The sequence below is a fragment of the Gasterosteus aculeatus genome, chromosome 9 (assembly GCF_964276395.1).
Source record: "Gasterosteus aculeatus chromosome 9, fGasAcu3.hap1.1, whole genome shotgun sequence".
Taxonomy (NCBI): domain Eukaryota; kingdom Metazoa; phylum Chordata; class Actinopteri; order Perciformes; family Gasterosteidae; genus Gasterosteus; species Gasterosteus aculeatus.
This window is the reverse complement of record NC_135696.1, coordinates 2,285,001-2,310,987: the sequence shown is the minus strand read 5'-3', so window position 1 is coordinate 2,310,987 and position 25,987 is coordinate 2,285,001. Positions and strand designations below refer to the sequence as shown.

The window sequence follows — 25,987 nt, the reverse complement described above, 5'->3', positions numbered from 1 at the left end:
CTCCATTATCATCCCAGCATCAAACCACTCTCCGTACATCGTCTGCTTCCTGGCCGCACCAACCCGACCACCAACAGCACTTCATTCTACCGGGGAATAAATTGCTCTCCACACGAGATGTTTCTTTGAAAGGTTATCGATAGTCAAGCAATTGGGTGCAATTCTGTAGCCGCTATAGAACCTAACGTAGCATTTCAGCACAGATGTATAGCAGATGATCAGATTAAACAAATACCACCAGTGGTTAGGGAGTAACTGGGGCACTAAATACTTAACAGTAGTTACTGTATTCTATCCATCCATAATATTGGCAATCTTACACATTGTAAACATGTACATTTACACATGTAAATATCTGTTACTGTGTCCAGAGAACAAAGAAACAACAATTGACTGATTACAGCACTTTAGGCTCTAATGGGACATAATTACCCAGCGTTGGTCTCACATCAGAAGAACGATTGATAAAACACCAGCAGTGATGAACACTTATAGGTTTTACTTCAGAAGCAGAGGAGCGTCGTGCGTCCCAGGAGGAGTCAATAGAGGTCGTTCTTCGTCTCGGCGATGCTGGGCCCTCTTGTCATTTCGGGGGGGGGTTTCCATGACAGACGATGGCTCACTGTGACTGGCCGTTAGCTCACCACTGGATGCCGAGTCATTTCCTGTTTTTCCTCTATGTCATATAAGCCTCAGGCGCGTCCAGGAATGCTCCGTGTCTTTAATCTTGACCTTGTAGTTTATTACCTAATCGTCGAAGGACGCCGCGATGGCCCATCCGTCATGCCTTTCACTCCGTTACACACTCGTTTCCAGGCGGCAAATGTTCAGGCCAACGCTTTTTCATTTCAGAAGATCGGCCGTTAGGCAGACATCCCTCCAACATCGGTTCCTCTGTATCCCATGCTGTTTATTTGGTTCTGTCCTGATTTCACTGATTCCCTTTAAGCATCCGCCTTGTTGACAATAATCCCAACACTCCTCAGGAGGAGACATCTAGCCACATGTAGGCAGGGTTCACAGTTATACATCATATAGGAACAAACAGACCAGCAGAAGGAAATGTATAATTTGCTAATTTGCTAACATTATAGGTACGGATAATACAGTTCTTGGTCGCTATGACGATGGTGTACAGAATGTGCAAAGAGTGTGTTACAGTGTTACAGTGATGATGCATTGAGATCTACATTGATTCCTATTTACTTCACTGCAGATTTTTGTTGTAAAATGCTTTCCAGGCTTGTTTAAGTTAGCAAACAATCAGTTTAGTTCCACGGTGATGTGCTCTGCTTCAAAGTTTGAACGAATTTTCCTTTCTTCGGCGATTCTGTTAAGAGAAGAGAACAGTCCATAATAGTACTGTGCTACATTCCCCTTGGCAGGCAGAGAGCGAGTCGGAGCGGGATGATAAATCATTGCACATAAAGGAACACACACAGGACAGCACAGCACGGCAGAGAGAGAGAGAGGGAGAGACGGGGGGGGGGGGAGAGCGGGAGCACATGCAGTCGGGCTACAGCATCTCTGTGACTAACCACGGACTCCCTGTGCTGCAGCAAAATTGATGATTCGTCACTCTAGAGGTAAGAATTAAAGAAAAATGCAATGACACTTTTTGTCTCTTTCTGTTCTGTCCACCCTGCACCGGAGGAAAGAGAGTGAGAGCAATTCAGAGCTCGATACCTGAGACTGAAGGACAATTCCAAGGGTTTTGCCGTCCTGTTCTTGTGTGCGTGTGAGTGTGAGAATCTATTTTCTATTGGCGTGTTCGGAGAACAGCGAAATGAACGATCCCAGTTTCCCTGCTGTGAGAAAGAGGCTGAACGTCGGCGTGAAGCCGCCTGCGTGACAATAACTGCTTCGGCGAGCTGTGTCATTGTATCTTGACAGTGAATTCTAATGCCGCAGTCCAGCCCCCTCCTCCTCCGACCCACGCGCTATGTAGCCCCCCGCTCTGTAGCCCCCCCGCTCTGTCCCGCTCGCTTCACTCTGCAAGCCGGGGTAACCGGCTGGCAAACATTCTGTGCCCTAAACAGATAAAACGTTGGGTTTCGTACCAAATGTCACAGTAAATTAAGCGAGAAAAGGTCTAAGGGGTCCTGGGTCCATTCTGCAAACGAGCCCCCCCATTTATGTTCAGCCGCCGCCTACATGGTCGATACGCAACATAAAAGTTATAAAGAACATTCCCACTTTGGGGCCCAAATTTTTGAAACTGGTTTGCAGTGAAGGAAAATATATTTATTATTTCAGCTTAAAAAAATGACCTGAAAAAAATGACCGAGGTTGAATCAAGGCCAAAACATCACAAAACTGACACAATGACACACGTCTGGCGGTCTGGGACGGTTCATTGCTGCTGTCAAACCGCTGACTGCAGGAAACACAAGCTTTTAAAAAAAATACAATTTAAAACCAACGGACCAATCAGCTCAAACCCACAACTGCAGCCAGTCAGAAGGACAGGCGCCCTGACAGCACTGTGCATTGTTTTATTGACCGATGTAGCCAAGGTGTGGAGAGTTTTTGCAGTGATGTTTCCTGCCCATTTCATGACTGGCTGGTGTATTAGTCCTGGATGGAGCTGCAGTCCTGCAGTCCTGCAGTCCTGCCTGTCCCCTGTAGGCTGGTCCTTCTCCACACAGCACAGCATGCAGGGATTCTGTTTCTGCATTAGCAGCTGCTGAGACACGGCGAGCAGAGAAGTCTTTGCTCAGCATTTTCCCTAAATGCTGTCTGAGTTGGGAGTCCACTCTGGGTGCTGGGAGACGGTGGATCCCAGGACGTGGGAGGCTTCACTGGCCGACGCTGTTGGGATGGCGATGCGGTGGTCCAGGGGAGCTGCTCCTCAAGTGCCCTCCCATCTCTACAGTCTTAAAAGTGCTCCAGGGTGTTCTGACTACACCAGAGGGCCAGCTGTTCAACCTCCTGCCTGCATGCAAACTTGTTTCCGTCCCACATTAGGCAGATTAGCGTAGCGTGTGAGCAAATTTAAGGATTTTAACCGACAGGTCTCCTGAGGTGCAGTCATCGGCGTACGGGGAAAAGAGCAGTGGGGAAAACTCTCCGGGGGAATGTCGATGCAGATGGTCCGGGTGTTGGAGAATTTGATGATGCAATACAAATATACCAAAGATATATCACATTGAATCATGCTCTCGTAACCAATTAACTGTGCAGTGAGAGAGAGAGCGGAGACACTGCAACTCCAACAGCAGAAAAATGGCCCCTAAAAACACACAACGAAGAGCGTGTTACATTTCTTATTATAACAGACGTATAGGACCATGAGGACAATGGCATGTGACATCTATACATCAAATAGCCAGATGCATTTATCTGTTACGCAACCTCAACAGAAGTTACACACACTGCACAGCAATTTGTTTCCAGAGAATTGATTTAATTTAGAATATGCTGAGAAATGGCCAAAAAAAAGTAGTCAAAGGTGAGTTTGCCATTATTGTGTCAGAAATAGATCAAATCCTGTGACTATTAGTATTTCTGTACAACAGTGGCCTCTGGTGGGGCTTCTAACGTAAATGGTTAATGGACCTTGTCCACAGAGAACGCTGCAGCCACGGCTCTCTGCATGGTTTGAAAACCTTGTTTCCTGATTCTTTCATTTACTCTACTGTTACTTACTGTTTTATCAAATAAAAAATACTTTTGTATATTTTTTAGTGTTATGCAAATGTTTAGAAAAAAACAGCTCTGGCGTTATGACTGGACCAGTTAATGAAATCAACCTTCTTCTTTCTTTTTACTGCTCCGATACTAATTAGCTCCTACAGTATGCAGCGTACCACAAAATCATATGATACAGTCAGGAACCTTTAGGTGCGTAATTTAGGATATTTCGATTCTAATATCTAATTAATTTGGAAATGGTAACAACCAATAGAGCAGCTGCAGCCGACCAACGGTGTTACCTCACGAGTCTCCTAAACTGTGACCTGGGCCTGGCCACCACTTAACTATATACTACTATACTATAATACGAAAAAAATTATATTGTTTGACAACATTCAAACGTAGCAAAGTGGGAGCCGGGCAGCTTTGCCCTGCTAATCACGAATCACAATCAGAATGAGCTTTATTAGCCATGAATGCTAATGCATACCCTTTCTCTCCCTTTGAACAAATAGACAGGAAAAATATAAAAACGGACAAGGCAAAGTAAGTAAAAACAGGTGAGGGAATAGAACATAGATATATCCAACTATATATATATATATATATATATATATATATATATATATATAAATAACAACAGTCAATTAAGGTTGGCGGGAGAAACTTGGCGTACCGTGCTCAGAGGGGAGGAGGTTGGGTCCGGGGCGTGAAGGTTCGGCAGTGATCTTTCCCACCTGTTTCCTGACTCTGGAGGTGTACAGGTCCAGGATGGAGGGCAGGCTGGAGCCGATGATCCTCTCTGCTGACCTGACAAGTTGTAGTCGGTTGCTGTTTAGCGTGATGGAAGAACAGAGAACAGACTGGATGATGGCGGAGTAGAACAGCACCCTGAGGGAGGTTCAACTTCCTCAGCTGGCACAGGAAGTCGAACCTCCGCCGGGCCTTCTTCCTGATGGTGTCAATGTTGGCGGCCCGCTTTCGGGTCCCGGGAGACTGTGGATCCCAGAAACCTGAAGGTCTCCACAGCAGACACAGTGTTGTAGCGTATGGCGAGTGGGGCAGCTTTGAGCTTAGAGAGAGAAGAGCAGTGGGGAGAGCACAGATCCCTGGGGGACGCCGGTGCTGATTGTCAGGGTGATGGAGGTGATTTTCCACAGCCTCGCCTGCTGTGTCCTGTCTGTCAGGAAGTTAGTGATGTACTGACAGGTGAGGGGGAGGGTATTACTCTTGGTAATACCAAGAGAGCAATAATACTAATCCTCATCTTAAGAGTCGACTGTTTGCTTTATTCGGTTTTAGGTACCATGGCTGCTGGCTTCAGGCCGATGATCTTTCTACTGTTGCTGCTGTGTTGCTGGAAAGAGACCATCGGCAAAGAGGGAAAATCTAAGGGAAAGAAAGGGAAGCAAGTCGTCTGTCCATCGTAAGTAAATCTACTGTATTTTAGAATTTTGCCCTCTTTAACAAACTAGCGATTACCAGCAACATCATCCTGGGGGGAATCGAAATGTGGCTGAAGGAAGGGAACAGGAAAGCACGCGGTGTGACACATTTCTATCGTATCGTAAAACAAGGATTACAAACGGATTCACAAAGCCATTGAAACAACATAGAAACACAAGCGGGGATTACGGAAGAACTGAAGGAAGCGGCTTAATCTCCAAAATAGGTAAGTAGTAGAAAGCGGTTTACCCCTCTTGGTCAAGGTTTCAGGTACTCAAACCTTTTCTGCCAGTTTTAGCGTGAACGGTCCAAAGGTTGCTGACTTTGTTTATCCGCAGATTCTAAATTCGTAATGTTTGCAACCTTTTGCAAGATTATTCTAATAATGACCAACATTGACTTCTGTGGCAATCAGACCAAACCTTTAGGAGGAGATGTAAGAAATCTCTATTTTGAAATGATGCCTCCATTTAGTGTCTACAACCAATGGATAATGGGTTTAGGGGTCTCTACATTTCCACCTCTGGGCGACTGTGGGTGAGTGGGGAGCACAGTCGTCCTCCGATCAGAGGGTTGTCGGTTCAATCCCAGGCCAATGTGGTTGTGTCCTTGGGCAAGACACTTAACCCAACGTTGCTCCTGTAGCTGCGACTACAGTGTGTGAATGTTAGTGACTGATGGGCAGGTGTCACTGTGTGTGGTTCTCCTGTCATCAGTGTATGAATCGGTGTGAATGGGTGAATGATGTCATGTAGTGTTAAAGCGCTTTGAGTGGTAAGAAGACTAGAAAAGCGCTATACAAGTACAGTCCATTTACCATTACTCTTACATATGCCTGTCACATTTTAAACAGCACGTTCAAAAGAAATATGATTGGAAAAGTTTGCCAAGTTTGTGAGTTTTAGAGCACTCTAGTACTTGACAATATCATATTTAATTAAGAAAAATTCTTTGTATACTTGCTGCAAGCAGAAAGAATCGAATCGAATTGAACAGGTTAAGAAACTTAAACAGGTCCCAAAATAACGTCCTACATACACGTCTATGATTGCCTACAACTTCATACACGTCAGTTTAAGGAACAAGTTTTGTTAAGGGCATTCATGCTTGTATTTAATCCTATTTATATGCTATGTACTATTTGATGTCTTTTGAGCAACGCTTTTCTTCTTTTACACTGTTTACAAATTCCCACTCTTGACAGGATTTAGATACAAACTTACAAGTGATGCACTTTGCTCTTAGCTGTGAATCAACTACTCTTCCATTTCTCAGTTTCCCATTTTGTTGTGCTTTTAATACCTTTTAATATTCATTTTCTTCATCCTCTTCTTCTGTACAGATTTTCTACAGACTAATCCTTTCGGAGTAGAACAGCAACAGAAACAATGTTTCCATTTGGATGGTAATTATTTTCATTCCAATTGAACAGCCAGCTGTCCGCAGAAGACTTGGCCCAGGTCCCTCCTAACTCCACCTCCAACATCTTGAACCGCCTGATGGTCAGTTATGACGCAAGAATAAGGCCTAACTTTCAAGGTAATGCCACACACTACAACACACTAACTATTGCCATGAGAACATATATATTTATTAGGACTCGGCAGGTTAACGCCGATTATTGCATTAGCGTTTCAACAATTATTCATTTATTATTATTATTATTATTTGTTTTTACTTGATTTTACTTTGGAGAATCAGACAAAGAAGAGATTCAAATTGAAAATGTCCACATTACGGTTCCCCGCCGGTCGCTTCATTGGAGCGCAGCAGCAGTCTTAGGCCCCAAATGCTCTCATTGGTTGATCTCATTGGTTGAGGCGCATGAGGCGCGTCATCTGCCTGACATGTGTATACATATATATATATATATATATATATGGAAGAGCTTGTCTTTGTGTGTTTCAGGCATCCCGGTGGAATCCCGAGTGAACATCTTCATTAACAGCTTCGGGTCCATCCAGGAAACCACCATGGTGAGACTAGAAATGATAAACAGGCTTTTCTTCACTCTACGGTGTGAGAACGTAGTCCTATTATCACTAGTGACGGGCAGATCTTAGTAAAAGTGGTAGATGTACAGGTGGCAGTGGGAGTGGCGGACAGGAGGGGCGATGGTGACATTGATCCGTCTCTCCACAGGACTACAGAGTGAACATATTTCTCCGTCAGAGATGGAACGACCCTCGCCTCCGACTTCCGACTGATTTTAAGAGCGACTCCCTCACTATTGACCCCAACATGTTCCAGTGTTTGTGGAAACCAGACCTTTTTTTTGCCAATGAGAAAAACGCAAATTTCCACGATGTGACGCAGGACAACATACTGCTGTTCATCTTCAGAAACGGAGACATCCTGATCAGCATGAGGTACTCACACAAATCAGTCCCCAGGACTCACTGTGCAGCGCTTTCTGATTCAGCATACTTGATACATAACCGTTATAAAAGTACTAAAAGGGACTAAACTAACCAAGCAGCAGGGGTCGTTGTGCCGAGTTCGCCAGTGTCCTTTTAACCACTGATGTAACTATTTCTGTCTGTCGTTGCTGGAACAAATGTTCAGCACGTTGATGCATGAGGGCAGGTTGGAGCAGCGGGACACCTTCGCTGTAGTCCAGAGGTTCGGAGAACAAGGCCAGAACAAGAGGCGTCTCAGCTTTGCTGGATGTCCTCTCAGCAGGGGAAGAGCTGTCCTCTTGCATTGGGCCCCCCCTGTGGAGAGAACCGCCCGCTCCCTTAGCCTGCAGGTCGGGGAGGGAAGGGGGTGGAGCGGCGTGTGATTCTGACTTACCTTCTTATCTGCTGGGTGGTGGTGCAGCTTTGGGGTGGCGGTGTCTTAACGACAATCGTATTTCTTCGTTCAACCTTTTACAGAATTCAAACTAGTGGATTAGGGTCAGGTGGTACGGCTTTTAGGAGCCCTTTGGGGAAAAGGGTCTTGACACATTAAAACGGACCGGAGAAGCCAAAGAATTGCATCGACGATTAAAAGACGACCCAGTAGAATTCGGAACGATAAATGCGTATGTGAAAATCACAATAATTAAAATAGCGTATCTGAAGATCTACAGCTTATTAGCTGTTTTCAACATACGTCCAGCAGCCATCGCGTGTGACTGACAGCCTCTTTGAATCACATCAGGGGGGTTTTGTTATTTTGTCCTATGTCGATATTGACTCCCAGTTGTTGCTTTTTGTTTCTGCTGTGAGTCCGTCCGCCACAGTTTCCGCAATTGGGTTTGAAGCTCAGAATCAAAGTTTGAGGTTAAAGATTTCGTTTCACTTAATACCGTCTTTCATCTGGCTGCAACATCCTTCAGGCTTTGAAATCATCTCCCGGCCAAAGAGCCGCTTTCTACATATCAATGTTAGTCTGTCGGCAGCAGTTACAACAGCAGTTGGAAGAATTAGCATGCAATTTGCCCCACACGCCCTTTTAGTCATGACGGCTGTGTGTGTGTGTTTCTGTGTGCAGGCTCTCGGTGACTCTGTCGTGTCCGTTGGATCTGCAGCTCTTCCCAATGGACACGCAGCGCTGCAAGATGCAGCTGGAGAGCTGTGAGTTCGCGCACGCAGTGCTTGACATTTAAGTAGAGAGGCGGCTTTCAACAGGTGTGGGACTGTAACTAAGAGTCGGGACGAGGCTTCATCTCCCACAGAGAAACCAGTGGCTGTAGTGACATTATAGGATTTTACAGTGGTCGCTCATCACTTTCCACCACGTCAGCTTAAACGTGGCAGTAACACGACAGTATGTGTCACAGCGGCCTCTTCTCTAGTGCGCCAGTTACACATTAAACACTAAAATGCTCTTGACGTCATGCTCTTAATGCAACAGGAAACTGGCTTTTGGGAATTTAGGTGAATTTATTGTGTGTTTTTATCCATTTCTAGGCACCGAACTTCTCCTCACTTCTAAACAACATTTTTGATGAAAAGTTATTAAACGTTAGAGGATCCGCAGAACGTGAAAAGCACCACAATGAAGTACTTTACTTGCCTGCTTGTTAATAGTTCTACTCTGCTATATCTCAGAGGGAACCAATTACATACAAATGATAAAGTAATATTATAAAAAACAGTCATTTCATTCAGCTGGACTTTCACCAGACATATTAAGCCAGAGATATTAATGCATTACACTATAATATGGCAATATACAACATGCCATGTTTGGCTAGCTGTCACCTTCATGTATTAAATGTTGTAGTCAACAGATGTATTGTCTAGAAAAGTACTTGTACAACTAATGCAATAATAGGCGTTAACCTGCCGAGTCCTAATAAATATATATGTTCTCAAGACTTAAAAAAAATACTGAAAAATATATTATAATTCTGACAAGTACAAGTACAAGATTAATTAATTAGTTAATGACTTGACACTTGTCACACATGACACAATGTGACACATTAATGTGTGTCACACATTAATCAAGACAAGTACAAGAAAAAGTTATTAAAAGTTCCCATTTTTATAGAAATGCATCGCCACGAAAACTTGCTTTTCCACCACAACGCGTAGAGGTGTTTCTCTGTCCGGGCTGCTGGAGACGTTCACCGGCTGTTTTTAAACCGTAACCGTGGGCGACAGGTCAGAGTCACGCGTGTGCTTTTTGCACTTTGCTGACCTCCTTCTGGCAGATCAATGGAGATGGTGAACCTCAAGACCTTGATTGCTCTTCATGGTGAAAATGATGAATTCTCAATTAAATGCACAGCCCGGGCGGGTTAAAGGGAAACGCAACTCGGTCAGATCTTCTCCACATTTCCCTCCTATGATGAGAACACATCTGCAGCCCAATCGCCTCGTATACTTAGAAGGTCGATCAGATCCATGTTAAATTCGATAATTCGCCCAAACGTGACCTCCGTGTGCAAACACATTGTTAACAAAGAAAAGCAAACATGATGTCAAATATGGTTATTGTGCTCGCAGTCGGCTCAATAACCCATTTGGACAAAGCAGTCACGTATCTCAGCTAATGTGTGTGAACTAATGCAACGAGGACTGCTGATTTTCCTTCTGTGGTTTCAGTCGGCTACACCACCAGTGACCTGGTGTTCATGTGGCAGTCCGACCCGGTTCAGATGGATGAAATCGCCCTCCCTCAGTTCGACCTTAAAAAAGAGGACATCATATATGGAAACTGCACAAAATACTACCAAGGAACAGGTCAGTGCGATCACCCTGCGTCGGTGTAACGTGTTCTTTGTTCAGTCACAATATCAAGTTACTCATTTTACACAATCTAGTTTCTTTTTCTTATGTTTGGTGATATCGAATGAATTGTGATCCGTGAGAAAATAAAAACACCAGCGTGAAAGACGCTGTAAATGCTTTGCTCCCCCCGTGTGCTTCCAGGTTACTACACCTGCGTGGAAGTGATTTTTACGCTGCGTCGGCAGGTTGGTTTCTATTTAATGGGAGTTTATGCGCCGACTCTGCTGATCGTCGTTTTGTCGTGGCTGTCGTTCTGGATCAACCCCGATGCCTCAGCTGCAAGGGTGCCATTGGGTGAGTACCGCAGGTGTCCAGTCTTCAGTCATGATGGCCAGGTGATGTGGTCTGTCAGCTTTAGCTCCTTTTTACCTGCTGAACTTTTTGAATTACAAAACGCATACTGACCCGCTATTTTCTGTATCATTCATATCACAGTTTGATTCATTTATTCGTCTAATTGGTTAAAGTAGAAACAAAATAGATCGAGAGTGAATGTTGGCAACCACTGAGATGGAGAAAGGGAATTCTTGGACATTCTTCTCGTGCGTGAGGTGGACCCTGAACAGTATCAGGGCTCATCGGCTCATCTCAGACTGCTGCCTCCAAAAGGATCACAAAAATCAAAATTTCCATACGTGACACGATTGAATAATTTATTTAATGTTGTTATGGTGATCTTGCCCTCCATCATGATCTGGACTGAAACTGAGGATATGCAGTGTATTACTTTTGCGAGAGCGGTCATTGGCTTTTTTCCCCACCATGTTTATTTTTTACATTCCCCTCCTCATTAAACTGAGCATCAGATATGAAAACTGAAACTTGTATTACCGTGATCTTATAGAGATCTCAATGTTCAATTAATAACAGCCCCTAATAACATGTGATTTTCTTTTGTTGCCATTTAATTTGTTAGCGATTTTCTGAATTCTTCTCTTATCAGGAATCCCATTCAGATCGATTCATCTAACCAACTTTCCTTTATCCCAGAAATCGTGATGATGTTGATGATGAACTACATGTTGACATCATCAAACTCAACGCGTCATTGCTACAAACCAACCGCCTCTACAACCATGTGCCGGCATTGATGTCAACGTCTGTGTGTTTTAGGTATTTTATCGGTGCTCTCTCTGTCCAGTGAGAGTATGCTATTGGCGTCGGAGCTGCCGAAGGTTTCCTACGTAAAAGCCATCGACATCTGGCTCATTGCCTGTCTACTCTTTGGCTTTTCATCACTGGTGGAGTACGCTGTGGTGCAGGTCAGTGTGTACACTCAAACGCGTAAATGCGCATGCATACGGTACGTCGGCAGATTCATCACTGGGTCAAATGATCTGGGGATTATGGAGGAGAATGAAGCGAGAGGGAGATGACGCAGCAGTAGGAAGTCTAGACCGGGGGGCTGAATTACAGTCGAGCATTTGGACCGTGACCCATTTTCTGAGGCTCTGAGGTTATTTGCCGAATGCTTTGCCGGAGGCGTCCATGACCCGGTGAGGCCTGTTCCTTCAGTACTCCGTGACAAATGAAGCACATGACGGGTCTGGAGCTGATTCAAAAGGTTGGTTTGGTTTCTGGAAGCTGATCTTTGGAACATTCAGCATTGGAAGCCGTTATTAGGTTGAAGATACTAAACACACCAGGCGGACGGCGGACACATTAGGATCGGCAGAATCAACAGTTTGATACATTGTGAAAAACCTCCTCACCAACCCCAGAAAGCCCAGAGGACATCACAGGATTCACTCCTCGGTGAAGAAAGAAGCCTTCATAGCGTCTCTCAGAAATACCCACGCGTCATCGTCAAAGTCTACGATCAAGAGACGCCTTCGTGGGATGCAAAAGGTCACATGGTGCAAAGCACTGGGAACAAGGAAGGCCGCTTGTGAAAAGGCCTGATCCGTTTTTTCAAGCTTCTTTGGACAGATGAAACCAGGAGGAGAAGGAAAAGGAACGGCCCGTGAGCCTGAAGACACCACCTCGTCTGCCAAAGCGCCGCCGTGGCTGCTGGGTCGCTGTTCGTCGATGATGTCACAGCCGACAGAAGTAGCTGGAAGCTTTGTGCTGTGTTTAGGGATTCACTATCCGCTCCGATTCAGCCTAAGGATACTAACTCTATTGGACGGCGCTTCCCAGTGCGGATTGGATAATGACCCCAAAAATACAGCGTGAACATACAGAAAGCCGCTCAAGGCAAAGAAACGGAGAAGTCTTCAAGGGACGAGTCAGTCACCTGATCTCAACCCGATTCAACGTGCTTTTCACTTAAGATCAAACTACAAACAGACAACAGATGAGCAGCAGCTGAAGGAGGCTGCAGTCACAACATGCACCTTCAGAACTATACCGGTGTGTCAAATGATGTCTGACCCTCTAACAGTGGTGATGACTGTGTAACCGTAGAATGAAATTCCTAAACTGTTAATGTGTCCATCGAATCAAAGTGACAAGGGGACAATTTACTGTCAACAATGAGTAACGCGTAAACACAACGGAGTGGAAAAACCTCTCTGTGATGCTGAAGTTAATATCGAGTTTGGTGAATTTGATTTAAAAGCACGTTTGAATGATTTCATATTCGCACTGTTACAATGATTAAAAATCATTACTTACCTGCATACTCAGTGACTGGAGGGAATAAATGTTTGGTAAGAAGGCTGACGGTAAATATGGTAAATCTTATCTTTTAAGATGATGTAGTCTATTGCAGAGTTACAACCACTTCCTGTTCTAGAGAGTTCAATAAGGGACAAACAGCTGTTCCCTGTATTAGTAGTATTTTGCCACTAGCATCAGTAGAAACCAACACACCAGCTCACCTGAGGCGGGCAAAGGCCACTACCCCCCCACCCCCCAAACTGCCTGTGTTCCCCTTTCTCTCCTCTCCAGGTGATGCTCAACAGCCCCAAACGCATTGAGGAGGAGAAAGCCAAAATGGCGGAAAAAGAGAGACAGTTACAAGAGAAAGAAGGAAAGATGGCGGCGAACAAAGCCAATAACACAGTGAATGGGACAGGCGGAACCCCGATACACGTCAACACCCTGCAGGTAAACGCTGCACACTCACACAATGCATCGGTGTGGCTTAAAGGTCACCACGTGCCTCATGTGGCTTCACCATTTGTCGCATCGGAAAAGGGAACCCCCCCCAAAAAACACATTTAATGGGCGGCGGGAATCGATATAAATTTAAAACGAGCTCATTTGGATCCATGTGAAACTTGAGTGTGAGTCAAGACACAAATTCACTAAGGCAACATGAAATGAACTGTGTCTCTGTCCAGGTGGTAGAAACTCGCTGTAAGAAGGTTTGCACCTCCAAGTCGGACCTCCGCTCCAACGACTTCAGCATCGTGGGATCTTTACCGCGGGACTTTGAGCTTTCTAACTTTGACTGCTACGGTAAAGCAGTCGAGGTCTTGGGGGTTCTCAAGTCCCAGATCAAAGCCAACAAGAAACCAGCGCCGCCCAAACCCGTCATCCCTGCCGCCGCCAAGCGCGTCGACCTCTACGCGCGGGCCCTGTTCCCCTTCTCCTTCCTCTTCTTCAACGTGGTGTACTGGTCCGTGTATCTGTGAGCCGTGGAGAGCGACGTGAAAAGGAGGTGTCTCGTCGCCGGGCTGATGTCGATGCTACGCGGAGCCTGCAAAAAGCCACAGTAAATATTTATTTGATCGTGTTCTATTTGAGAGTTTGCAGAGCGCTGTGGTCCTTTGGAGTGACTGTGGAGTACTGAACCTCGGGGGAGTTCACCTGAACCCCCCCTTTAAACCCGGGCCCTGCATGTGTGTCTCTTAAACTAAACCCTGCTGTGGTGACACCGAGGACATTAGGCTGTACACTAGAAATACTGTCATGTTTTAAATGAGTAGAGCTCCAAAACAGCCAATACTAATTAAACACATGGAATAAATGTAAAAATATTCCAGGACTAAATGAAATGAAGTATGTTGTAAAACAGAATAAAGAAATGAAAAGAAATGACAAACATCTACATTTTTTATTTTCACAAAAGTCAAATGTACTTACGGGTGTGACGGTTCTGTAAATTGTAAGCAAGGTGTGGATACTATTTAACAAATAAACAGTAGAGGAATGATTGTGTACAGAATATACACAAACGTCTCAAAGCAAACGCTGCCTTGAGCTCTTTTAAGGTCCGGCTCGTTAGAGACTATTAACTAGGCTTTTACGTAGAAGGGGCAGCGCGATTGGCCTGTGGTGTCTGCGGCCTTCGTCCAATGGGAACTCGGTGCTGAGTTTGGGCCAGAAATCCTCAGTAAGTGTTGTTACCGTCTTGTGGGTGACTGGGGTCACGGCTGCAGGCCGAACCCTCCACATGGTGCAGGTCAAAGGGCTCAGATGTGGTGAAGCAATCCGAAACGTCACACAACACAACACCAAAGCCAATCGTGACTTCTCCCTAATCTCAGAATAGCCGATCGCACGCGTCTCCATTCGGATGGAGCCTGTCGGTCTCCATCTGCTGGATGGAGGGCGTAACTACACTACCTTTACACACACACACGCACACATGCACACAGTGACTTATACACACACGTATTGCATTGATGTATATGCAGAAACCTCAAGCTTGAAGAGCCAGAAGCGTTAGAGGCCTCCACAAAAGTCGAACAATGATTTTAATGTGGGATGTAATAAACCGCTAACGAGATCCGGGCATCGCCTATGATGCAACAGGGAGATCAGGAGAGCAGAGCGCGGTGGAGGAAGCGAGCATCAGCGCTCCAGAGGACGTGAAGGCCACGGGGGACAGGTTGTGACCTGGTGTGACCTGATGTGGTTTGACATTAGCTTACAAGAACAGTTTTCTTCTAATGAAAAACCGATCTGAAGACAAGGCTGCAGGTTCCACTGAGCGCCGCCAGTAGCCGGCGGGTCAACCAGGACGGCGGCGAGGAGCTGAGGGAAGGACCTGGTGCTGCTCTCAGGCATCCAGAGGGCCGCGTGGAGAAGAACGCAGCACGTTGACGTCAGGGCAGGAGGAGCACAACCTGGAGGTCTTTCCTTCGATACCTAAGAACCGTTTGTGGCTCAACAGCTCCGCCTGGTGCTGCTCACAGCAAACTGCATCGAGGAGACTAAATATATTCTGCGTTGTTGTTGTTTGTTATTGCCCCCAAAAATGCCCCAATAACGTCAATCCTAAACACACAATTCAGACATTACAGAAACGATTTCAACAGAGCACATTTTTCTGGTGAAATAGGGCATTGAATGAAAAAACAAAACAATATCATGGAGCTTTAGATTTTTATAAGACTTATAAAAAAAGAAAAAACATAATACAATAACCAAGGCATGTCGTACATTGTGTTTTTTCTTTGCTTCTCTGATGAGTATTTACAAACAGGCTTATTTACAGCTCAAACATGAAAAAAGGAAGGCTACATGAAGCCTAGCACAAACAACCAGCCATAATGATAATATATTTGTTATGTACAATGTAACTGGCAAGGCTAGAGCAAGAAACGACATAAAGACTCTGCAAAAAGGTTCAAATAACTTCAAGTATCTCTTGAGGTTTTCGTGGAGGCTCTATTCCGAAGGAGGCGATGCCGCAGAGAAACCCCCAAACGTGTAAGAGTAGTGAGGACATCGCAAAAGACGACAGAGACGGACGAGGCAACTGGACACCACTTCTCTGATTAATGCCTTTGAAACCACATGGGAAATCTCTCCTCGTCATATAAAGTAACATCCTGCTTTTTTTTACTGTTTTAAACGACAAATGTGCAACAAAGGAAACAATCGAAGGAATCAATAACACGCTGGTTCCTGCAGGAGGAAGGGGGGGGGGGGGGGGTCAGGGGGGTAGCGGTAGCTGTCGGAACAGTTGTCATGTTTCTTTGTTTTAGGTCATCTTAGGCATCCAAAAGGAACTTCACTACATTCTGCCAACACGTCGTGGCCTCTCTCATGAAACCGATGAAATCTCCATCGTAATATTGTTATCTACATTAAAAGTCCTCACTTAGTACCTCACACGTGAATATGATGGACCGCATAAAACAAAACAGCAGTGTGAAAAAAGAGGATCTAGCTTGCTTGAAATATCTGGTTGTTCTTCTAGGTTAGAAGTAGTTAGTTCTACTCTCATTATATAGCCACTAGTAGGAAATGTGTGTCCCGAGGACGGGCCATTTGTCCTATTTACGTCTCCAAGTGCATAAAACTCTAACACTACTTCACGACGCTCAACAACACTGTGGGGCTCCGTCTCCTCCCCCTCTACATTTTAGTTTAGTGTATTCGTTTTGGAAGGAGACGAGAAGAAAACAACTCCATTTACAACACAACAAAGGCGGAGGCCAGTTTCAGGGTCTCAAACGGCCCCCGTCACAGTGCGCTGCTTCTTGACCCCCGAACCAGGAACGCCGTTGAGACGCGATAGTGTCACTTTTTAAGACCTTTAAAGTAGAGCAGACGTCTGTTCCATCGCCTGTCAGGGTTAGAAGAGTGAAATGTGGGACCGTCATTGTGCGTTTCCTGGGAAGCCGGGTAGCATTTGAGGATCGCCGCCCCCCCTCCCCGCCAGACCCCCCCCTCCAACCCCTTCAGCAGACAGTGAGCAGCTGGGGCTCACTTTCTCGCCGCTGGTTCTTTTTCAACAGCTGGATGCGATTGTGGCAGTAGAACTTGATGGCCCGCCAGTCGCGGTGGTTGCTGACCAGCAGGGGGCACTGCTGCAGGCAGCGCTCGCAGTCGGCCTTGGCGGGGACGCGGAGCTCGGTGATGTTCTGGGTCAGGTGCTCCTCAACCGCCGCGCGCTCCGCCTCTGACCAGGGCCGCTTCAGGACGCCGCGCTTCCCTGCAGACAGGAGGGGAGAGTAGGTGATGGTGACGTGTTTTGTTAGAAGCTCGGATGGACTCCGCCCCCACCCTACCCCCCCGACACTGGCAACACAATAAAAGAGAATCTCACCTGCACAATTTTATCTGTATTCCCCAGTTTTGTTAAATCTAGCAGATAGGCCGTTATACTTCTAACAAACCTGATTTGGGCTGACCTGAGCCTCTCCTGCGGTTGACGGGCGTAGGCAGAGGAGGTGCGGGGGGCGGCTGCAGGTTCTTGAGCTTCTTGGGTCGCCCCACCCGCCCGTTGTTCTTGCCCTTCCTGACATACAGCAGGGTGGGCGTGGGGTTGGGAGCGGGAGCGGGAGCCGGAGGGGAGGCGGGCGCCTCAGGCTTCTCCTGCATCCGCTCCCCGTCGGACTCTCCCTCGGAGTACGAGTCGGCAGAGTTTCCCGACATCACTGGGAGGGCGAGGACGGAGACAGAAGACGACTTAATTAGTCCCACCCGTCAATACTCCCCACGTTCTCCTGTCAGACGCGGACACATGCGCACAGACGGGGGACGTTTGACACCATAAAAGGAGGGGCGGCGCCAAAGAGACACCAGCTACACTCATTCATTCTCACCATCCAGTTCCAGGCAGATGTGGTTCAGGCTCATTCCTCTGAACAGCACTCCGTCTCGCTCCCCGCAGAGCACCACCCGGCCCACCCGGCCCATCAGGCCTGGGTCTTGGCCGATCCCGGCGCAGTTCTGAGTCACGTGGTACTCCCTCTCCAGGAAGTGCTCCAGCCTCTCCACCGCGCTGCCCCCGGGCTGCCCGGGCTCCTCCCCTTCCCCCAGCAGCAGCAGCTGGGTCAGTATGGCTACCTGCCGGCGAACCCTGGTCTGGGTCAGGGCGCGGGGGTTGCGGGTGCCGCTCGAGCGGGCCAAGCTGCGCAGAAGGTCGGTGCCCCGCAGCGGCGTGGCGGGGGAGTGGTAGGGCCTGGCGAAGACGTACGGGTTCGCCGGGTCCACGCCCACGTCCTGCCGCGTCTCCAGGAGGAGCTCCAGGCAGGGCTCGCAGTGAGGGGGCAGGATGAGGGGCTGCACTCGTCCACGTTTGCCCTGGACGCCGACCCTGGGGAGGTGAGGCAGCACCAGGCGCTCAAACGGGGACAGGGAGGCCTCCAACGGCGTGAGAGCGGGCGGGGCACCCAGGGGCACGGGAACCGGGCACTGGGGGGTGATGCGAGCGTGATATTCGCCGATGGACAGCTTGGAGACCTCGCACTCACGCCGCCGGTTGTACAGGATGAGGAGAGCCAGGCTGGAGTGGCAGAGCAGGCGCCAGGCCTCGGCGGATTGGAGCTGCCGAGAAAGGGACAAGAAGGCCGAGTGCTGCAGCCGACGGAGGTACAGCACCAGAGAGGACAGGGACGAGAGGAGGGGCAGCATGTGGTGACGCCCCGAACCGCTGAAAGAGGAGACGGGGAGCAATAAGTCACCGGTCAAATAATTGATTCATCTTTACAATTTGATGCTCGCCAGATGACCCGTAGATTTGATTGTGTTGATCTGTCAATACACTGATGATTTATTAAAGAAGATATAAACCCCAAAAGGATATATGATATAGATAAACAGGATGTTCCATTTTCACACCTTCTAAAGCCCTCTGATGATAATTTTATTCAAAATGTATTGATTTGAAATAAACATCAGGGGGGAATTATTTTCTGGAAGCACAATTGTACAAACGTACGATTTAATATATATATGAATATAATTTAGAAAGTGATCATCTATCCTGTTGAACAAATGCTTTCTTTTTCGAATGTACAACTTTCCAGAGTTATTGGAAATGTTTGGATGACGGGAATCTAAAATAAATCCTACGTAGCAACAAACTAAATGATTAATCGTCAATAAACGATTAGCTGAAGACCTAAACTCACAAAGCAGGCAAAGACCACAAGTTACCTGAGCAAGTCCTTTTCCTTATCCTCGGTCCCACTTTCATCCTCCACCTCCATCACTCCATTCTCCTCCTCTTCCTCCTCTTCTTCATCCTCCTCATCTTCCGCAATTTTCGGAGGCTCCATGTTTTTGGCCAAATTGTTTGCAAAGGATGGAGCGCACACCACCTCAACGTGCTCCTCCTCTTTGGGCCTCTTCACCTCTACCACCTCCACGTCGTCGTCATCGTCGTTGTTGTTGCTGTTGTTGTTGTTGTTGTCCTCCTCCAGTCTTTCCGTCTTCAGCCTCCTCACCGCCCCCTTCCTTGACTGCGGCGTGGCCACCGGGGGCGGGCTTCGCTTCAGGACAGACACCGGCACCGCGCTCTGTCCTCGCGGAGGCGTCAGCACCGATGAGGTGGGGTTCCTTCCAGAGGAGGCGGGGGATTGGTTAGCCGCCGTGAGAGTGGGCGGGGGCATGGAAAGGTCCTGGACGCCGAGCTGAGTGAGATCCGAGACGTGGCCGCGTCCCGCGTCCTGCGGCGCGGAGCGCTGCGGCGCGTGCGCGGGAGCGGTGGCGGGGTTCGAGTTCTGTGCGTGCAGGCGGGGCATCTGCGTGTAGCGCTCCACCAGGGCGGAGCACACCTCTGGCTGGTGGGCGTGGTGCTTGTCCAGGTGGCGACCCAAGGAGCGGAAGTGGCGCCCGCAGTGCTCACAGGTTTGCCGCATGGAGTCTATGGACACGCCTCCTCTCGGGACGTTCGAGCTGATGTTGCCCTTTGTGCTGGAGCCCAGCGGAGCCGGAGCTTTGAACACGAGCTTCGCGGAGGTGGAGGACGACGAGGCGGGGGGGGTGGTCTGACCTGGAGGGTGGGGTGAGGGGAGCGGGCTGCTGTGGTGGGGAACGCCGGTGGGGCAGACCGGCAGCGGGCGCCCGGACGCGGCCCGTTGGGGCGTCTTCTTCTTCAAGTGAGCGCCACGCCGTTTCTTGCGCCGGCGTAGCGCTCGCCCGCGGGGGCTGCCGGTGTCTTCGTCTCCAGCATCGGAGTCACTGGCGTCAGAGTGGGAGATGGGGGAGGAGGAGGGGGAGAGGGACCAGGACGGGGTGACGTAGTCCTGCTGCTGCGGCTGCTGGGCGGTCACAGACAGAGGCTCCTCCTCCTGCAGATGACAGAACACGTCACCTCCTGTCTGGAGACCTTTTCTGATGAATCCTTTGTTACATAAATATAATAAATTGATTAAAAAAATCATATTTGCTTCTTTATTGTTTTAACCTTTTCCTTCCCGTTTCCTCCTTCGTGACTGCATTCTACATGTGCGCTTTAAGTACTTAAATATCGTGGGAAAAGCCCACCGGCAGCACACAGGTGTTCTCTTTAACAGCAGTGGTCCCTGACTTTGTTTAAACCCCCCGGGCCCTTTAAACCAGACCCCCACCACGTCAAAGACTGTGTCCGTCTCAGTGCATTTTACAATGCTGTTACTGGCCCGTCTGCACTCCACACACGTGGACCAGACTATTTCGTGTGCAGCAGGAGGCGGTGCTCATTGAGAAGAGCGAGAACGATACGTCAGAGTGACAAAAAGTACTAAACCCGAGAAAGTCACTACGTTCGCCACAAATTGCTTCTTTTGACAGACGTCAGTTTGGGTTAAACCATCCTGGTAGTCTGCGGGGGAGGGGGGAATTTGGATTTTTAGGATAATAAAATTAAATAGCCCACTGAATATGAATTCAGTTTAGGAACTGACGACTCTTTAATGGACGCTAGTGTATTGAGGTAAACTTCCTCCCTGTCCCTCTATTTGGGTCGCGGCTTGTCATTAAGTTGCGATGGTGTGTCCCGCAGACAGACCAGCTGAGGACCACCGGTCTAAAGAGCAGGCGGTGTCAATCACCTACTCACTTCTTAAAATAATAGAACTTGAGTTTTGAGGTCCATATGTGTACTTTTCTATTGAGCCCAACCAGCCCAGGCAAGCCAAGAAAATACTATATTTGACCTTGTTTGCTGACCATTCAGTCAGTCCAACCAATGAGAGAACAGTTGGACGTGATGTAACCATTTGTTCTGGCTGGTGAGAAAAATGAGGTATCATCTGAATCCAGCTTGAGGGAGAAGCTGGTGCAGTGTCTCTTACCTTTTTGACATTGTTGTTGTTCTCTGTGTCGGAGGGAGACTCGTGTTGCACGGGAGACACGGTGCCACGGAAACCCTGCGGCCAACAAAAGGCAGACGTTAAAAAATGTCCGAGCACGTTGCTCTTGGTGTTTGGCATCACAATCAGCCTCAGCTGCCACTCAAGTGTCAGGAGGACGCCCCTCAGGCTGATCAGGACAACAAGCAGAAAGAAAAAGAAGTGAGGAGATATTCTCTAAAAACACTGTCAACAAGACACATTGATCAGGCTGGAAAACTAACGGAACAAATCAGGCAGCCAATAATAATATAATATGAAACAGTTCTAAACTTCATCACAGCCAAATTACGGATATAAATTATGGCTTTTAAGGAACTGTGAGGAACCACGGTCCCACTTGTCCCACAGTATATTTCATTGTAGTATCATCATACTGTTGAGTATGATTGATTCGATCTAATGAGGTCCATTAGGAATGGATGTCATTAAATAACCATGGTTACTGTTGCTAAAGCACTATAGCTAGAGAAGGAACTGGAGCTCAACCATCGCCATGGTAACCGCCTGCCTTGCTTAGCTTCGTTTGTGTGGTATGAATGTGTGCACAGCGGGGAGTGTGTGTGTGTGCGCGTGTGTGTGACAGGCAATGATTGTGTGAAACTGATCAACACTGTGTGAATGCACATACGGTTGATGATGTCATCAGAGATATGTACACTGCTTGAAATCTATTTCTATACTTGTGAGGACCAAGTGGTCGAGGGCAGCCAGGCAGTGGGAATTTTACCAGCTGGTTTTGGATTAGAAACGTACAAAACAGGGTCAGGTACGGTTTACAATCAAACTGAGACAAATTCAACTAGGGAATTAAACAGCTCTGCCCAGTCCCAACATAATGTCCTGTGGATGCGCTGGGTCCTGCTCTATTGTCTATTATTCCTTCCAACAAGGCCACGGAGAGTCAGTGGAACCTGCACGAGGCCCCTGCTATTTAACTTCCACTCAAAGCTCTTTTTTTTGTTTTTTTTCACTGAAAATATTTCACGATACACACTTTCCCCAGACAATTATAATGACAATAAATGTGGACATTGCGTCAAAGGGGTTTTAGCAACCACCAACTGCAGCCTTTCCTCACTATTACGAGTTTAAGAAGACCCAAAAATCTAAACGTTGTAAAACGCTCCGCAGGGCGGATGGGTTTAAAAACTCCTGGTTTACCTCGTGGCAGCAATTGTGAGAGACTGAGTTTGGAAGCAATGACCTACTTGATTGGGTCTCGACGTGACCCTTTCCCAGAGGATTCCACCACTGCCAGTGGTTAATGTAACATGGAAAACTGATTACAAGCATTGCAATTCCTGCTGTGCAGTTCAATCTGCAGTCTTGCAGAGGAAACAGGCTCTTATTGGAGTGATTGGTGATATAAGCCATACGGAGCATACTTTATTTACAGGTCACGCTTTGAGGAGGCCAGCGCACTTCGCTTCTCCTATTAATGCTCATTTTTATTCTCCACGACTATTGGGAAGTCCACATATAAATCATACAAGGAACAAAAGCATTCACTTCTCTCCAGTGCAACGGAGTCTTCAGCCACCAGCAGAGCTAAAAGTGAAAAAACAGACACCATGAAATCCAACTCCACCCTCAGGCTCCGTGTTCATGTGACATTCGTTTTTCGGAAATCATTTTGAAAACAATTCTGAAAATTTCATTTCCAAACATACTTGGCAATAAACCGTTTGTGACTCTCAAGCGTTGCACCAGAAACCAGTGTGTGTGTGTGTGTGTGTGTGTGTGTGTGTGGCTCTTTAACAGGGAACTGACCAGGTTGTCTCCCCACTCGGTCAGGCTGTAGTCCACGGTGATCTCCTCCCCCTTGGTGATGTCCCGGATGGCGATGACGACCAACCGCACCTGGCTGCCGCAGTGCACCTCTCGGATGCGGCAGTTCGGGGACGGGGGGAAGGAGCTGGCCGCCGGGGCCGGCGCTGAGGCCGCCGGGGCGGCCGGGGCCGTGGACGCAGGGGTCAGAGACGGGGCCCGGGTGGAGGCCGCCGCAGAGGCGGGGAGCGCCGTCGGGGCCGCGGGCGATGAAGCGGCCGCAGCCGGGGCCGGTACGGAGGCCGAGCGGGAGCAGGTCTTGGATCCGATGGGGACTTTGTGGCGAGGCGGCGCTGAAGAGCCGCTGGGAGGGAAGAGTTCAATTCACTAACGTCATCCAGCAACAAGTGCTCGTGCTGCAGTTCTACTGCGGTTTCTTTTTTGATCTCGTGTACCTGTGGTGCATTTTTATTGATTTCTCATCTAAACAATGTTTAAAACGATATAAACAGTGTTTCCCCAAAGTGTAAAGCTTTTAAACAAAATGTGCCTGTGGCACATAATATTAGGAAAACACTGAATTAGTTGTTAAAAGAAAGTTAAACAACAGTAATTGATAATTAAGTCACGTTTATTCGATTCTTGTTTTATTTATTTCAAAAAAATGGAATTGTATGCAAATGTGCATAAATGCACACTGACCAGTATTGAGGAGCGTGCTCTGCGTTGTAGAACGGTCCGTCCAGCACGGGACGCTTATTCTCTGCTGCTTCTTTACGATCACCTGAGAGCACAGCAGCCGTCAGTGTGACACTATAACATACAAGTATGCAGGGACACACACACACACACACACACACACACACACACACACACACACACACACACACAAACAAAGGTCGTCACCTCATCTCCTGGAGCACACACACACACACAAAAGTAGGTCACACTTGCTTGCACACGCTCCACCCCCATAGCAATAACACACAGAGGCGCACACACACACACCCACACACACACACAGAATATGGCGTGCAGATATATAAACACACACAAACACACACCTGGGCTGAAGCTGTGTTCAGGCACGCTCTCTTCCTCAGCTTGTGTGACTTTCATGGGTGTCCCTTTTCTTTTCCTCCCACAGCCACGCCTGCAAAGAGCACACAGACACACGCTCCCCGTTATCATTCCATCCATCCACCCGCCGGCCAAAGGTCAATGGGGTCAGAGGGTGATCAATAAGTTGATGGCCACCCGATGGATCAATACAGGTTGTGTTTGCTAATCCTATATGAGCAAAGCATGCTGGCCATGAACGAAACGCCGCGGAGACAATGACACAGCGAGTGGACGATGGTGAAACATGAACTGATCTGCGTCCGTCCAACAAGAGGACGTCGCTTCAGTGGACATTCTTCAACAAAAGCGTTTAGAAACTTTGCCTCCGCCCACACCGGATTAATGTGAAGGCAAGAAGAGATTTAGAGACTAACCCCCCCTCTGATCTTCACTGATCGGAGTACTGCCCCTTGTGGACGTCTGAATCCTAACAGTGCATTTGTAATAATAAGCAATTACTTTGCTTTATAACTGTGACAACAGAGAACCTTTTAGGCTAATAAACTACATCGATGTATGACTTTGAATTAAAGCAGCCTCAAAACAAACAAAAAAAATCCACAAGGCATAAACATGCACAGAGACAAAAGACCTTTTTGGAGGATTAGAAACACTTTTCAAAACAATTTTCTCAAATTTTAAAAATACTATTAAAAAACGTAATAAATAAACTGTGGTTTGAATTTGTGATTGTGGTTTCAATCCAAAACCCACTAAGAATAAAGAAGAGTATTTACAGTGATTTCGGTAAAAGAATAAGAACATTTACTTCTTTTAATAAAGAAACTATTTACAGTCCACGAAACTAGCGGAAACAGCCACACAACAGAACTTCAAAAAGCTAAACTGGATTCAGCTTAAAATGATGATTAGATCAACTGAAGGTACAAATAAAGACCCCGCCGACCACAGCAAGATCCTGCAATCTGCTGAGTGCTCTGACCCCCACTGAGGAGGGAGCCGTTACCCCCGCAAAGACACCGGTGCCACGGCAAGATCCACCCATCCGATCCCATCCGATCCCATCCGATCCCATCCGATCCCATCTGATCCCATCCGATCCCACCATCCGATCCCATCCGATCCCATCCGATCCCATCCGATCCCACCATCCGATCCGATCCCATCCGATCCCATCCGATCCCATCCGATCCCATCCGATCCCATCTGATCCCATCCGATCCCGCCTCCTCCGCCCCACTCTGCTCGCTCTGTTGCCACAGATTTCTACATTGTTTTTCCGTTAGTCTATTTTTTACTTGTGTGACATTGCAGGCTCCTGAAAACTAGGCCATAGGAAGATCGTGCCTGGGATTCTGAGGTGTTCATTACTGTGAGTGTGAGTGTGTGTGTGTGTGTGTGTGTGTGTGTGTGTGTGTGTGTGTGTGTGTGTGTGTGTGTGTGTGTGTGTGTGTGTGTGTGTGTGTGTGTAAGCAGAGAAGAGAGGAAAAGAGAAGAAAACTAGAGAGAGGACAGACAAGAAGATCAAACGCGATAGGAAAGAAAAAAAAAAAGACCGAAGAAACAGCAAAAGGAAGCTAAAGGGGTAAAAGGAGGACAGGGACATGGAGCAGAGACATGGAGCAGGGACATGGAGCAGGGACATGGAGCAGAGACATGGAGCAGAGACATGGAGCAGAGACATGGAGCAGAGACATGGAGCAGAGACATGGAGCAGGGACATGGAGCAGGGACATGGAGCAGAGACATGGAGCAGAGACATGGAGCAGAGACATGGAGCAGAGACATGGAGCAGAGACATGGAGCAGACCCAGCGTCTCCGTATCGATCCTCTCATCAGGACACGTGATACTACACACAGAGAAG

At 47.5% G+C, this 25,987-nt stretch overlaps 2 protein-coding genes across 3 annotated transcripts in view; one reads left to right on the top strand and one right to left on the bottom strand.

Annotated features, from left to right (window-relative positions):
* Nucleotides 1–1,434: 1,434 nt before the first annotated feature.
* On the top strand, nt 1,435–14,291 carry LOC120825178 (glycine receptor subunit beta). Its single transcript, XM_040186645.2, has 11 exons — nt 1,435–1,586; nt 4,939–5,062; nt 6,515–6,621; nt 6,991–7,058; nt 7,225–7,451; nt 8,560–8,642; nt 10,122–10,259; nt 10,449–10,601; nt 11,421–11,569; nt 13,200–13,358; nt 13,595–14,291. The coding sequence occupies exons 1-11, from the start codon at nt 1,568–1,570 to the stop codon at nt 13,886–13,888; spliced, it is 1,521 nt and encodes a 506-aa protein (XP_040042579.2). The 5' UTR covers nt 1,435–1,567; the 3' UTR covers nt 13,889–14,291.
* A 1,279-nt stretch (nt 14,292–15,570) lies between these two features.
* The window catches only part of LOC120825177 (uncharacterized), a 15,380-nt gene continuing 4,963 nt past the window's right edge, over nt 15,571–25,987 (bottom strand). Inside the window, exons 2-9 of one of the 2 annotated variants that reach the window (XM_040186643.2) lie at nt 24,103–24,191; nt 23,741–23,822; nt 23,042–23,402; nt 21,212–21,286; nt 19,092–20,227; nt 17,756–18,585; nt 17,327–17,587; nt 15,571–17,142 (exon numbers count right to left, since the gene is read on the bottom strand). In XM_040186643.2, the coding sequence (XP_040042577.2) occupies nt 16,889–17,142; nt 17,327–17,587; nt 17,756–18,585; nt 19,092–20,227; nt 21,212–21,286; nt 23,042–23,402; nt 23,741–23,822; nt 24,103–24,191 (3,088 nt within the window). In that variant the 3' untranslated portion in view covers nt 15,571–16,888. The remainder of the gene's footprint in view (nt 17,143–17,326; nt 17,588–17,755; nt 18,586–19,091; nt 20,228–21,211; nt 21,287–23,041; nt 23,403–23,740; nt 23,823–24,102; nt 24,192–25,987) is intronic. The other variant, XM_040186644.2, reaches the window with a different exon arrangement.

Coding starts and splice junctions, on each gene's coding strand:
- LOC120825178 (XM_040186645.2), top strand. Junction 7,059..7,224: donor CCATCCAGGAAACCACCATG/GTGAGACTAGAA, acceptor GTCTCTCCACAG/GACTACAGAGTGAACATATT. Junction 10,260..10,448: donor AAAATACTACCAAGGAACAG/GTCAGTGCGATC, acceptor GTGTGCTTCCAG/GTTACTACACCTGCGTGGAA.